This window comes from Cyprinus carpio, chromosome B4 (assembly GCF_018340385.1).
Source record: "Cyprinus carpio isolate SPL01 chromosome B4, ASM1834038v1, whole genome shotgun sequence".
Classification (NCBI taxonomy): Eukaryota; Metazoa; Chordata; class Actinopteri; order Cypriniformes; family Cyprinidae; genus Cyprinus; species Cyprinus carpio.
The window spans coordinates 26629613-26645363 of NC_056600.1; the positions used below are offsets into that span (position 1 = coordinate 26629613).

A 15751-nucleotide genomic window follows, 5' to 3' on the forward strand; every position below is an offset into this window, starting at 1 on the left:
GGCAATATACAGTATGTGATAGTTTTGCCAATGGTATTGAAAATGATTGTACATTATGAAATCAAAAATAACCCTACTTGCTTTTTTTAAGTGCACAGTACTAGTCTTGTGGCGAACAATTGAACCATGCAAGTCAGTTCACTGAGAAAAAACAGTCTGCCATCGCTTCTGGCTCTGGAATGGCGTTCTTGCTCTGATGAAGTCAGTTTGATGGCTTGGGAGAATCCTTTTGTTAAGTCTTGTTTAATGATGTTAAGACTGCTGTTTCCGGGTCCAAGCCTCTACTCATTTCACTTGAGAATACTATCACAGCAGCATTTATGAGCACTTTTTAATTAATATTACATATTTAAGCTAAGCATTTAAAACTTCGCTGTGCACACTACAGTCTCCGTACTCACAGTGTCTTAGACACTAATATTTTAGCTGAATCACTGTCAGGCCATCTTGGATTTCAGTATGGAGAAAAAGGTTAGGGTTATAATTTTTCAGTATTACATGAAATCATAAGTGTGTATATGCACACAGTCTGTTGTTTTCTGAGGGGGCGTCTGGCAGAGCGTTAGGACCTAGAAGCGGTGAAGCAAGATGTCAGACGTAGCAACCTTTTTAAAGGTGTCCTATTATGCTTTTTTACTTTTTGAATTTTAGTCAGTGTGTAGTGTGTATGTTTGGGAATAAAAAAAGATCTACAAAGTTATAAATCTCAAAGTTGACTCCAAAGGGAGATATTTCATAAAAAAAAATGGCTAGTTTGAACTACAGCGTTGTTTTCCGGGGTTTGTGATGTCACAAAGCAGCCCATTAGAATATCATTAAAATAAATCTCACCTACGGAAATGGTTGGTTGGTGGGGAGGGGTGAGGTCGTGGTTCGAACGCTTGGCTGAGTGGATCAGACAAGACAACATAGTGCTGCTGTAGCGTCAAGTTTTGAGGGGAGTCATGAGACATTACAGTGCTGGTTTCACCAAAAGGCTTTTGCTGAAAGACGTAGCAGTTCCCCCTTTGTCAGGAAAATCTGCTATATCTGCATCACAGCCTGTAAGTGTGCTGCTTTATTTGTTGTTGTGTGTGTTATTTACGTTTCAAAGTATAAGTTAAATGTCGTTTCTGCGATGTAATACATATTACCGTTGCGCTTATCTGTAGATAGTAAATGCAGTTGTTTTTAAGCAGTTTTTGACATCCTATCTGAAACACGATTTAGCCAAAAAAATAACAATAATGTTACCACTCTAATATGTCTTGCAATATCCGTGCGTGCAAAGGTTCTGCGTGATCCTCTTGTTTAATACTCTCAGGGTCTGAATCCGACTCAAACTGATATGACAATAAGATGCCATCTTAACTATACTGGAGCAGACAGAACTTGCTGCTTTGGCAAGGGGCGGGCAGTACTGAAACACCATCTGAGCTGTTCGCCAATCACTACGCGCTGGGACAGCTAACCAATCACATCACATTTAGTTTTTCAGAAGACGGGCCTTCATCAAACCCAGAACTAATCGAGCCGTTTGTGCCAGGCTGGGGAGAAAGGTATTGTAATAATGTAAATTATGTGAAAAATAAAGCATTTTTCGAACCACCAAGCATGAGAGCATGTTCTAGTACAACTGCCAAAATGAAATCAAGACTTTATAAAAGAGCATAATAGGACCCCTTTAACCACTCCTATCCAACCAAGGTATTGAAGTTAGAAATTCCTGTATCATGACCACTAATTCATGTACTTTGTCAATAAGATAACAAGTTGGTTTTGTTCAAAGTTGCTATTATCCACATAGGTCTTTGATATGAATAACTTTTGGTAATTAAATATCGCCGGCTAAAAAGTAACTAGTAATTAGTACTCTGAGTAGTTTTTGAGAGGAGTACTTTGTACTTTTACTTAAGTACTTTTTTGACACCAGTACTTTTATTTGTAATTGAGTATTATTTCAGCAATGTAACAGTACTTGTACTCTTTCCACCACTGTTAAAAACAAGAAATTTTTATTTATATGATTAGGTCTGGGCCCGTATTCTTAAAGATTCTAAAAATTCTCTCAGAGAGCTCCTAATGTAGCTTTAAAATTTCTCTGAGTGAGAAAAAGACAAAAACTTTTATCTTAGTGAGGAGGCGGGGCTGACCCCGTTGCTAGCTATGACACAGTCTTTTGAAGAACAGAGATTAAAGGCAGCACTTAGCCTTCAGCTGAGGAATGTGGACCGTAAAAACCATAAATGGACTACCCTAATCACAAAAAAACACAACAACAAACTTCAAATTCAGCTGCAGCTGCTCCAACACAATCCCTAATGAAAACTTGAGATGGATGTCCTGAAGCAGCAGAAAATAGTACTACAAATTACAAATAAAGCTACTAAAAAATGAAAATAATAAATAATAATGGGCATTTGTGTGTCTTCATAATATCTTTCTAACAAAATTTTTGGCTAAGGTGTGTCTGTTCAGTGTGGTCACGATTTCTATATTGCATTCACTGTAACTTACCTGAAATGCAAATTAGTAAATTGGGCTCTGTAAGGAATTCCACTTTGGGACAGATCCCTCCCTTTTGGAGGGTGTTCTTCATCATCCTCTTCTCCTCCGAGGGAGGGTCTGCTATTTGTCTGGCTTTACAGATGTTATGAAGCACTGCACAGGCTGCTTTCACTTTGCAGACCTTTGCAGTCGCACTTCTCCATGCAAAATGTGAAAGTGTCTCTTTAGCTGACCAATACCTTGCTCAACTATGGCCCATGTTTTTCTGTGAGCTCTGTGAATTAATAAATATGAATAGAATTCTGTCGATATTTTCAATGCATAGCGGTAGGCTATTTATGGGAAGTACAGTAGCATACTATGATACTGCAACATTTATTTTTCTCTGAATTTGGAGTCCACACACATTAATTGTACACTATCACTGTTATCTGTTGTAATTTAGCTGTGGCTCCTGGTCATGACGGATGTAAGGTGTAAGAAGCCATGGTTTACAGGGATAACCACTGTCCCCTAACAAGTGGCAATTAGCTGGAACATGACGTTCTTCAAACAGATGTCTCAGGCCACTCTCCGCCAGTATCCTGGCATCATGTCTTGCACCAGGCTATTTCGCAATAATGTCTAAAATCCTATAATCTGCACTGAAAACAACTTGAACGTTTATGCTATGGTACCTCTTTCTATTTACATAAGCATCCTCGTTTTCTGACGGTGCAATAATTCAGACGTGGGTTTCATCAATTACTTCGACAACACAGGCGAAGCCTGCTACATGAATAAATGCCGTTTTTTTTTTTGAGCCTGCAAGGTGGGAATGTCAAGTGGAAACGCAATGAACTGCGAAACAGTAAGAGGATCTTAAAGTGCTTATAGAATCACTCTGCTCATAGAAGGTTGTGACAGGCCCAAATCATCACTGCTGCATTATTGCATTTTCCCAGTTGCCAAATATCTTAATGTGGTGATTACTTTCATTTCTGGCGCTATGGCATTTCTGCGCTGTGTCGAAGACATTACATGATCCCAACATAATCCCTCCACGATCTAATCTATAGTGTTTTATTAATTCACTGTCATCCATTGTGTGCAACACATTTCTTCTCCCTCTTAGTCTTTCGGCCATTTTCTCCTCTGCTAAAGAAACTCCTAACAATTTTGAACTTTAAGAGCTCTTTTAAAGGAATACTCCGACTTTTTGGGACTTTAGCTTATTCACAGTATCCCCCAGAGTTAGATAAGTCCATACATACCTTTTTCATTTCTGCGCATTCTGTAAGTGTTATTTGACGCACCCACCGCTAGCCTAGCTTAGCACAAAGACTGGATGTAAATGGATAATGGTAGCATAGTAATCCCAATAAGTGACAAAATAATGCAAACATTTTCCTATTTACATGTTGTGATCTGTATAGTCACAGCGTGTACAAATAACAAGGCTATATAAGACAGAGACCATTTTTAATCGTATAAATACTGGGAACTATATTCTCACTAGGCGTAGGAGCACAGCTAACGTTACTTGGGCGGAGTGGCTACTTGGGCGGAGTGATTAGCGCAGCACACAAGACGCCCTGTTGATGGTTCCGTAAACAAAACAAACGTGACTAACTAGCTAGACGTTACTCGTGATCATGGCTGACTTTGAGGAATTGTCAGACTAAGAGGAATATTACTGTGTATCAAACCAAGATCCAGAACCATATAGTTTTGAGCCAGAATACACAGACGAGGAGTTACAAAGTGCTGTAGAACACTCATCTCATCCTGATTAATAATTATCACAGAAAATGTATAAAGAATTATTACAGGAATTGATATATTTGAAATGCAATTTATTACAGCTGACCAAATATATTCAACAGCATATAATACAGTAATGTTAGATAATTGCATTACAATAGCCAAGAATATGGGGAAAGTAATAGCACAAGGACAATAATTTTTTTGCACAATGAACCCACAGACAGTAACGTTAGCCTACTATTTCACAAACATTTTCTCAAAAAAGAAAACTGCCCATCCCCCTCCAATTCATTAGCAAATTGAATGTATTAGTCCTGAGAGTTACATTTAGCGCCAATCATTTGTTATTGAGCGATACAGTGTGTTCATGACAACACAATAATAACAATAAAGGGGATACACGAAGCCCCTATTCACGTAATAGTGTCACTACTAAGGTTATATTACATTAGCATGGCACTGTTACAGTATGGCTAATGTTAGTCATCTCAAAACATAACGGAACACTTACCGCAGCAACAGGTGATCCAATTTGTCCTGTCTTTATTATCGATGGGATGGCTGTATCCTTTAGCACACGTTTCATGGTCCGTGTGGCAACTTGCATTTTTTCAAAATAGTCGTCTACAGTAAAATGTTCAGAGCAAACGAAATACTTTGTGATGGTGTTTACAGGTGTGTTTGGAACTATACCCAGAACAAGTAGCCATCGAATCATCAGGTCAGCGTTTTTGGTTGGAATTCTATGAAACATCACAGTATTACCTAGTCTCCCCTGTTTATTGTCGCAGCTCTTTACAATACAGCGAACACCCATGACTGTACACTATAAATGTACCATCTAGTAATTGCTGACTCTATTACTCCAACTCTGAGCGAACTCTCTGCTCCTCACCACGGCGCGTCTCGGGTGCTGCGCTAATCACTCCGCCCAAGTAGCCACTCCGCCCAAGTAACTTTAACTGTGCTCCTACGCCTAGTGAGAATATAGTTCCCAGTATTTATACGATTAAAAATGGTCTCTGTCTCATATAGCCTTGTTATTTGTACACGCTGTGACTATACAGATCACAACATGTAAATAGGAAAATGTTTGCATTATTTTGTCAGTTATTGGGATTACTATGCTAGCATTATCCATTTACATCCAGTCTTTGTGCTAAGCTAGGCTAGCGGTGGGTGCGTCAAATAACACTTACAGAACGCACAGAAATGAAAAAGGTATGTATGGACTTATCTAACTCTGGGGGATACTGTGAATAAGCTAAAGTCCCAAAAAGTCGGAGTGTTCCTTTAAGGGTTAAGATACTTTCTGAGTTACTTTTTTCTTTACTAGGATCTTTTCTTTAATTCTAAGAGGAAACACCCTTTTTTATGAATATGGGCCCTGATTATCACATACAGGCTGAATGTTGTTACTTAATGGTTTTGGCTGTGTTCCAACAGTCCTCAATGTATCAGCCTCTCCAGACTGTACTTTAGTCATTGTGAAATTATGTGTGCCCTAATTTAAATACTAATACAGTACAGTGCAAGGCCATCATGTTTGTAGAACTGCTGTTTTCAGTTTTGTAGTACTAGTGTAGTAAAAGACAAATCTTTTTCTTGTCCAGCAGAAGTGAATCAGTGACAGAAGATGACGTCAGAGCAGAATCTGGATTCACTGGATGAGAGTCAAAGCAGAAATGAAATTTACAGATGTGGTTCCTGCCACAGACGACTGAAGTCCAGAACATCTAGTTGAGACACTTTTTTTTAGTGCTACAGAACAATATCTTAATTTTTATCTGTAACTTCTGTTCATATTTTAACATTCTTTATTCATATCTTTATTCACAGATCAACATGAATGCTCAGAGACAGAAGAGAAACAGAGAAAAAAACAAGGTTTAGCAACTTTAACATAGCAGTAAGACTTAGAGCTGGGGTCATGAATCCATGTCCGGCCGATTATTATCAAACATGATATGAACATGAAGAAAAGCAAAGACACATAACCCAAAGAAGAAAGTGTGCATGGATACTGACCCTTAATAAAGGATTGAATATCACCATTATATATGATGTTGTAATGCAAGTAAATCTGTCTAATAATCATAAATCCGTCTCTCTCATTCAGTACACTCTGCTTCAGTCCAGAGAAATGACCAGACTGGAGTCAAAGTGGCTATAAATGCTGAAACAGCTGCAAGTGTTAATGCTCTTTTATTGGCTGGAAACACCTTTAATGATACTGTATACTTTTGTGCTCCAGGAAATGGTACATTTACATTACTACCACACACACTACTAATACTAAAATCTTAGTAAAGACTGGTAATGTTATGACCTCATTGTAATTTTAATAGGACTTACATGATTTAGCACCATTTTAATGCTATGTAATAATATCTCACTTAATATTTATCTGTTCCTTCTACATATCTAATTCTTTACGCATCTTTTCTTTCTCCTCGCAGATAATCAGAAATCCTCAGAGACGGCAGAGGAACAGAGAGAAAAACAAGGTAAATCAACAACAGATGTAACAGTGTTTTACAGGCACAATTCTAATAATAAATAGTAATGTCTAAGCTACAACTACAACACGTCAGTTTCTAATGAAGAAAAGCACCCAATACTATAGCATTAACCCTGCAGATAAGAGCATGGTGGTAGTGACATTATCAGAGACACTGGATCTTCCAACTAACTTCTCAGTCTTACTTTTATGGGGAAAACTTATTTTTATTCTCTCATAACATTTGTGGTACATGTCTGTATTTTTAATCTGCATTTTCAGTGCCACTTTTGACTTCTGAAAATATACAAGAAAATGTATTTTAAAGGCATTACTCAATAATGGCATATTAAGTGATTACAAAGGTAAGTAGTACTTATATATGTGACCAGTGCTGGCAAAATGAGTCACAATGAGCACATTTTCAAAAAATAGTTATTTTTCCATTAAAAGACATTCCAAATGTTGTATGAAAAAAATGACTGAGCTACACCTGTTTGAGGTCGACAAAGTCATCAAAGTCAGTTCTGAGAAAAATTGAGTTAAAGATTTCTTTATTTTCTCATTGCATCGTTTCCTCCACTTCCTTTCTGAATAGTAATAACTATTTTAATAAGCACAATATAGCCATTTTTATTTTATCTTTGTTATTAGAATAAGAACAGATGCAAAAAAAGTAGAACACATAAATAAACAAAAGATATTTTTGATTCTTCATTTTCTTTTCTGACACTCCATTTCTTGTGAAAACACACTAGACATGCTTATTCTGTGCATTTTTAGCACTTTTTGTGTGAATTTTATTTTATTTTTTTCCATCAAAAGTGTGCCGTCGCTTTAATTGATAGTGAGGACCGTAGCAAAAATAGACTCAGCACCGAAACCAGCGCTTCAGGGTAAAAAATGTATTAGACAACAAAATAATTTTTTTTTCTCATTTAATTAGAAAACAACCCCTGATTCACAACATTCATTTCCAAATGCATAAATCTGGTAGAGCCCTGTACTGGCCTCAAACCTAAGCCCTAGCTGGCTCCTGGCCCACAGCTTACCAGTATCCTCTGCCCGAGTCCGACTGGAGCCTGTGTCTCATTTTTGCTTCCTAAATACACTGCTGTTGCAGCCATTAAAATAGGTCAGTTTTGTTTTTAATTGCAAAGTTATATTTTTTGTTTCATAATTAATTAATTTAGAAAAATGTTTGGAACATTTTTGTTTGTTAAATTCAAGTTGTTGTTGTTGTTTAAAGCGACGACCAAGCAGATAACAGCAGATAGTTGAGTTGATCACGTTTGATCAATTTAGCATTCTCAAAAATTATCACAACTTGCTTAAAATAAAATCTGTAGATATTAAACACTTAAAGCATAGTACAATGTTAGCTTAAATATTTAACCAAAATAAAAGTGCAATGTTATGTGTATATCTAAGCGTTTCTATATATTTCTATATACCATTTCTATATCTAAGAATGGAAGCTGAAGCACGCTTAATGCATGAAGGCTGATTAGGTGCCACCGTAATGACTTCTATTTGTTCCTCAGTGGAAACAAGTAGGCTACACTGTCATTTTTGCTCATACAGATAAGACTAATACTTCATTCGGAACTGTAAATGGTCTACCCTTATTTTTGTGTGCACTCACAGTTTCAACAAAACTTTTGTAAAATAGAGAAAACAAAGAGGAAGTGCTTGTTGTCTCGACCGCGTGAACAGGAAACGTTGAGCTCGGGCTGAAATGCAAAGTTTAGCTTTGCAGTGTCTGAAACTGATGGTTTATATTCACAATAAGCTACAGAATACATGTAAGACTGGATCCATGAAGGGCTAATAATGACAGTAAGACATTAATAATGTATGATCACGCTTTGATTCATATTTATGAAACGACTTTTAAAAAGTCGTATATTATTACAGCAAAAATGAGTTTTTGTTCAATTAATAATTTTAATGTGAGGTTGAAAAATAAACGGTGAGATTATCATCAGTGCTATAAGTTAGTTTTGCTGTAGGCTATTCATCAAAAGCAGCAGCAAAAAGCAGTGTGCTCACTGGCAGTCCAGTTCATTATGAAAATGGACAAATTATTATAAAATATTTTAGGACAAATGCCTCGTTTGGTTTGGCTTTTGCAGTTTTTGCAACAACATACAGAGTATTACATACACATGGTTTGTTTTTTCTCAGGAGAGACGCGGCACCTCTGAGAGAGAAACAAAGAAACTGGCCAAAAGAGACGCATCTGCTAGAGAGACAAAAACTTTTGTTCTTAATTTATATGCTGCTTTGTACTCTTTTCAATTTCAGTTTTAATTGTACGCGGCTACACTGCAGTCGTTTTGGCAATACAAATTGTAAAAATATAGAGCAGTATAAGTATAAGTATAAGTGACTGTCCCAAGACTTCATGTAGGCCTAATCATTTTTAATTTCATTATTGGCCAATTCCAGCATTACCCACATAGCAAATTTTCTCTGGCCCAGCTCCGGCCCACACAACCAGCTTTTGCTTGGCCCACATAACGCAATGAATGACGGGCCTAGTGTGGACCAGGTCTGGATTCCAGACAAAGGCCATACATGGGCCATAACTGGACCAAGTCTCGGCCAAGTTAATTACCCATAACTGGCCCAGAATTGGGCCAGATCAAAATGTAACATTGGAATCAAAACATAACCTTAAGTAAACCATATCAACACCAGTCTTTAACCAGAAAGCCCAAAACTGAGCCACACCTGAGCCTGATCCAATGTTTCTCTGGCCCAGCTCTGGCCCACAGGACTTGGCCCACATACCGCAATGAATGACGGTCCTAGTGTGGACCAGGTCTGTAATCCAGACAAAGGCCATACATGGGCCATAACTGGACCAAGTCTCGGCCAAGTTAATTACCCATAACTCCAATACGCTGGACCAGATGAGTTCCACGTCAGCCTCAACACCACCATAACCAAGCCACTTACACACCCCTCCCAGATAAATAGTCACACCAAGACAGTATTCTGAACAAATATTTAATTGTGTTAAACATCAAAGCATTGGCATCTGTTTTTTCATCATGACATTTTTCCGTTGTACAAACTCCTCTCTAAAATGACACTCCTCTGTCAGTTCAGCTAAAAATAAATAAAAACAAAAATAAAACAAGTGCCGTTTTTTTGGTTTATGATGTTTCACTTTAAATATTACTTGATCATCAAGTTTCATTGCTTTGCCTAATGCTTGAACGTCCATGTTTCTGGTCACGAACAAGATTCACTAAACATATAATACTAGAACATGTTTCATCAACAAGTTTTACTTCACAAAACACTTGAACGTCCACGTTTATGGCTAGGAACAAGTAGTACTCTTCAAATGACTCTGAAACAGTCATGATTCTGTCACTGAACAAGTTGAACTCTGGACAGAGCTTTTGAACATCCAAGCCTAAAGCCTGTTAGCCAGTCATATTGTCCTTATGCACTTTACTCTTCATCCTTTCTTTCCGTCCACCATCTCTGTCTGGGGCCAGATACAGCCATCTTTTAACGGTGGAATCAATGTCTTTCTCTGTGGCATCGGATGTTAGACGGTTACGTCTCACAGCCGCTGAAAAACACAAGCACACATGATGTATAATTAACTTATGCATCATCAGGTAATGTGGATATTGAATCAAATGCAATATTACAACAAAACCTGAACCCAGATTTAAATTCAAATTCTAACTGTCTACTACAGGTGAAAGATCATTCAAGATCATGTTTATTTTTACTCTTTTTAATTCAGTGTATGTTTTTGTTATGCAACCTTGAGCCATATACAGTCGTGGCCAAAAGTTTTGAGAATTACATAAATATTAGTTTTCAAGAAGTTTGCTGCTAAACTGCTTTTAAATCTTTGTTTCAGTTGTTTCTGTGATGTACTGAAATATAATTACAAGCACTCCATACGTTTCAAAGGCTTTTATCGACAATTACATAACATTTATGCAAAGAGTCAGTATTTGCAGTGTTGGCCCATCTTTTTCAGGACCTCTGCAATTCGACTGGGCATGCTCTCAATCAACTTCTGGGCCAAATCCTGACTGATAGCAACCCATTCTTTCATAATAACTTCTTGGAGTTTGTCAGAATTAGTGGGTTTTTGTTTGTCCACCCGCCTCTTGAGGATTGACCACAAGTTCTCAATGGGATTAAGATATGGGGAGCTTCCAGGCCATGGACCCAAAATTTCAACATTCTGGTCCCCGAGCCACTTAGTTATCACTTTTGCCTTATGGCACGGTGCTCCATCGTGCTGGAAAATGCATTGTTCTTCACCAAACTGTTGTTGGGTTGTTGGAAGAAGTTGCTGTTGGAGGGTGTTTTGGTACCATTCTTTATTCATGGCTGTGTTTTTGGGCAGAATTGTGAGTGAGCCCACTCCCTTGGATGAGAAGCAACCCCACACATGAATGGTGTCAGGATGCTTTACTGTTGGCATGACACAGGACTGATGGTAGCGCTCACCTTTTCTTCTCCGGACAAGCCTTTTTCCAGATGCCCCAAACAATCTGAAAGGGGCTTCATCGGAGAATATGACTTTGCCCCAGTTCTCAGCAGTCCATTCACTATACTTTCTGCAGAAGATCAATCTGTCCCTGATGTTTTTTTTTGGAGAGAAGTGGCTTCTTTGCTGCCCTTCTTGACAACAGGCCATCTTCCAAAAGTCGTCGCCTCACTGTGCGTGCAGATGCGCTCACACCTGCCTGCTGCCATTCCTGAGCAAGCTCTGCACTGGTGGCACTCCGATCCCACAGCTGAATCCTCTTTAGGAGACGATCCTGGCGCTTGCTGGACTTTCTTGGATGCCCTGAAGCCTTCTTTACAAGAATTGAACCTCTTTCCTTGAAGTTCTTGATGAACCTATAAATTGTTGATTTAGGTGCAATCTTAGTAGCCACAATATCCTTGACTGTGAAGCCATTTTTATGCAACGCAATGATGGCTGCACGCATTTCTTTGCAGGTCACCATGGTTAACAATGGAAGAACAATGATTTCAAGCATCACCTTCCTTTTAACATGTCAAGTCTGCCATTCTAACCCAATCAGCCTGACATAATGATCTCCAGCCTTGTGCTCGTCAACATTCTCACCTGAGTTAACAAGATGATTACTGAAATGATCTCAGCAGGTCCTTTAATGACAGCAATGAAATGCAGTGGAAAGGTTTTTTTGGGATTAAGTTAATTTTCATGGCAAAGAAGAACTATGCAATTCATCTGATCACTCTTCATAACATTCTGGAGTATATGCAAATTGCTATTATAAAAACTTAAGCAGCAACTTTTCCAATTTCCAATATTTATGTAATTCTCAAAACTTTTGGCCACGACTGTAGACTGCGAAGAAGATTGCAGTTTCACATTTTGCATATGCATAACAAAGTTAGTTATTTTTTACATGAAATGATACAAAATAAAAACAAAATATACAAAATATAAATTTGTAATGAAGAAAAAATAGACAAATAAGAATAAATGATGTTACCCCATCAGCACATCTCTTGAGCGTCGCACTCAGCAGCATGCACGCCGAACAACCAGATGTTGCACTCTCAGAGCAGATAGCGTTATGTTATGTGAAACACATGAAATGTTCAAATAAGATAATAGTGACAATGAACGTTATATGACATTTAAATTAGTTTTGATGATTTGTCATTCAGTCCGCCTGTGCATTTTTGACCCACACTGGGCTGAATCTTCGCGATGTTCATGTTGAGAATGCAAATTGTTATATATTATTAGAATAAATTCATTTCTAAAATGTTATGATATGGAAAGCCTGAAACAGATCACAGCAGTATACAGACTTACACAGTAGGCTATCAGTCATCAGCATGATTAAAATGAGAGAACTTGAGGTTAAACAGAGGACGTTTTATTAATCTGTCCCTTCTTTTCAGTTTAAGTGATTTAGCTAGATCGTGCCAAGTTTAATTTATCCTTTCTTGTTTTAGTCAGGCATAAATAATGGGAGCGAAATTATACAGTGCCTAAGGTTGTACTAAAATAAAGGAAAGAATTAATAAAATATGCAACAATTTCCTAATTAGTGAACAGATATATTTTCCCCACATAGTTCTTTGTCAAAATAAAGAACAGGTAACGAATATCAAAGTATGTGCGTGACAAAAAATGCATGCTATTTTATTAAAGGAATTTTAATATATAAATTAAAAATGTATTTGTGACAAATATTAAATAATGTAAGAATATTGACATTTAGAATCCACGTATATGTAGCCTAGCCTGAAATAGACTACCACTTTTAATCCACCAATGCAAAATAAACCACCATTTCTTTAAGGTATATATAACACATGATTTATTATATAAATATGGTGTAATACTTAGCTTAGCGTATATATAACTACAGGCTTATATACTTGATATTTATCCTGCGTGAATTGTTCTAAATGAGAAATGCACATAATTTCATTAGTACTAAATTTGCATCGGTTAATATGAAATATTTTATCTAGGCCTACAGTGTTTTCTTTCATTTTCCGCCGACTGCAGCCGTCAAATGTAACATCGGCAAGGCAAAGCTGAGGAATTTGTGAAAATGCACTTTAAAGTGTTCGCTTGAGAACTTATGGTTAAAGCACTACTCAGTGGTCAAAAGCTGCAAATGCATTTTGCAGACGTGGCGGCAGTGGCACCCACTGCGGTAAAAAAAAATTCTGGTTGGCCACCTACTGTAAAAGAAATTAGAAATTAAAAGAAATTAAAATAATCATAAAAATATGTTCACAACAATAAAACAAGGAATGTAAAATTTTTAAAATGAACTAAGATAAAATGATTATACATAAAATACATTGCAATCAGTTCGGACATAGCACAGTGGTCATTCAGTAAATACACAGTTAAACAGATGAGTTTTGAGTGTAGATTTAAATGTGGCTAATGTTTAAGCACATCTGATCTCTTCTGGAAGCTGGTTCCAACTGCAGGCAACATAATAGCTAAAAGCGGACTCCCCTTGTTTTCTGTGAACCCTTAGTATTTCTAACTGACTTGATCAAGGTTGATTAATGACAATTTTTTAACTTCTTAAAACAAAATAATGATGAAATAATACAAATTGACAAATTTCCCAGGAAAATGGATCAATTCTGCGAATGAAAAAGAATTACCAAATATGACTAAAATATAGAGACAGACACAATGTCAAAACGGCAATCAAAAAATTTACTGATACCCTCGAAAAAGCACATAAATCATTTTCAATGTCAACAGTCAAAATAAAGGGGCCCATTATAAGTGATTGGAATAAACAACATAATTGGCAGGTATTTTACACGTTTTTCTCGTTCATGCACACTGTTATGACAGTAAAAACAATAATGCACTTACCTTTGTGTTGCACTTTAACTTCAGACAGTGAAGTACATATTGTAGAACACAATTCAGAATTCTGCAGTCAAATCAAGTCTAGCAGCTTTTGAGGATATCTAGTCTGGACAGATTAAAAGATGTCCTGATCATTAAGTCCTATATTCAGTTTTGATTTTGATTAAATTATTCAACTGTACTCTGATTTCAGAGTTACAACAGTAGAACCTTCCTGTCGTCCCACTCCACAGGTGTAATACATATTTTGAGAGTTGAGTCACTCTCCCTTACCGAGTAACTTGTATTTAGGCCACTCTGACATTGTGATCATTTGAATATAACATTGCAGCTATACATTTAAAAACGGATCCCTTTTCACGCTAAAAGCATGTCACTCATGAATCATCACATCTGTCTGCTGATCCCTCATGATTGGCTAAAAGTGCGACGAACGACATTGACATCAGCACCAGCCGACTTTTTTTTTTTTGTCTGTAGCTCAAAATTATCCCATGTGACTAATTTTGCTAGCACTGGTCCTTTATTAGCAACTAATGCCCATTTTCTGTTGAAAAGTGTCACAAAGACAGCATAACACTTTCTACTCTACACCTTCTCATTAAACACAGATGTTCCATTAGCTTGTCCCCCTCAGTAGAAATTGTGGTCAAGGGGCAGCTAGTTCAGACAGAAAGGGCACTTTAGTGTTGGTCATTAAAGGGGCAGGGCTCGATTCTTAAGTTCTCAGCTCTTCACATCACATCTCGTCCGATTACGATACGAAAGTAACATTTCCTGTATCTTACATGTATTCTATGTAATACAAATTTATAGTATACAGTAAAGAATGGTACGGTTACAGAAGATATATGGACACAAATTTTTATAAGATAAAAGTTATTTTTAAACCATTAAATGTGGTAGAAATTAGGAAAATGAATATTTATGACTTTCATAAATAACAAATGAAATATTACCAAAAGTGACGTAAAATCAAATATTTTCATTACACAGTGAGATGTGAAAAAAAAAATCAGTAATTCAGACATGAAATCATGATTTGCAGCTATTTAAGACACATTTTTACAGAAAATATTATTATTCTCTCAATTCTCTGAAATAAAGGGCCCAAATGTAGTTAGATGCTCAAACAAAAACTTTTGTTAAAAGAAAAGGGTAAACTAGTGAAGAGCTCCCAAACTCTGGATCAACGCCAAGGAAAATAGAGAGGATGGTCCAATTCCAGAAAATCTAAAGGTGCGAGTAAAGCATAAAAGTAACAAAACACACTGCCAAAGAAAAGGATGAAGACAGAAGGCTTAAATAAGAAGAGAATAGATGAGAAAATAACAAACAGCTGCAAATGCATGCCTGAGTGCGGCTGGTGTTTTGATGATTTGTGCTACCCTGTCACATTTTGATACCTCCCATTAAAACAATAGGGAGCACAATTTGACAACGAAAAGTTCTACCTTTGTGCATGCGCAGTAAGCCCTGGTAGGACAATCTTACTGGTAGGATGAAATGTCAGGGTGCCTGCATGTGCAGATGAAAACAAAACCAAAGCCTTGTGCAGGAGAAGAGAGACCGATCAAACCTGAGCCCTGACAGTTATGACCTCTAATAGCTTGTGATCCATGAGTAACAAA

General features: G+C 37.2%; 1 protein-coding gene across 1 annotated transcript in view; it reads left to right on the forward strand.

The window, feature by feature from the left end:
- The window catches only part of LOC122137152 (NACHT, LRR and PYD domains-containing protein 12-like), a 53590-nt gene that overhangs the window by 13199 nt on the left and 24640 nt on the right, over positions 1–15751 (forward strand). The window contains exons 2-5 of the mRNA XM_042722821.1: positions 5850–5972; positions 6073–6120; positions 6353–6493; positions 6693–6740. Of these exons, the coding sequence (XP_042578755.1) occupies positions 5870–5972; positions 6073–6120; positions 6353–6493; positions 6693–6740 (340 nt within the window). The 5' untranslated portion in view covers positions 5850–5869. The remainder of the gene's footprint in view (positions 1–5849; positions 5973–6072; positions 6121–6352; positions 6494–6692; positions 6741–15751) is intronic.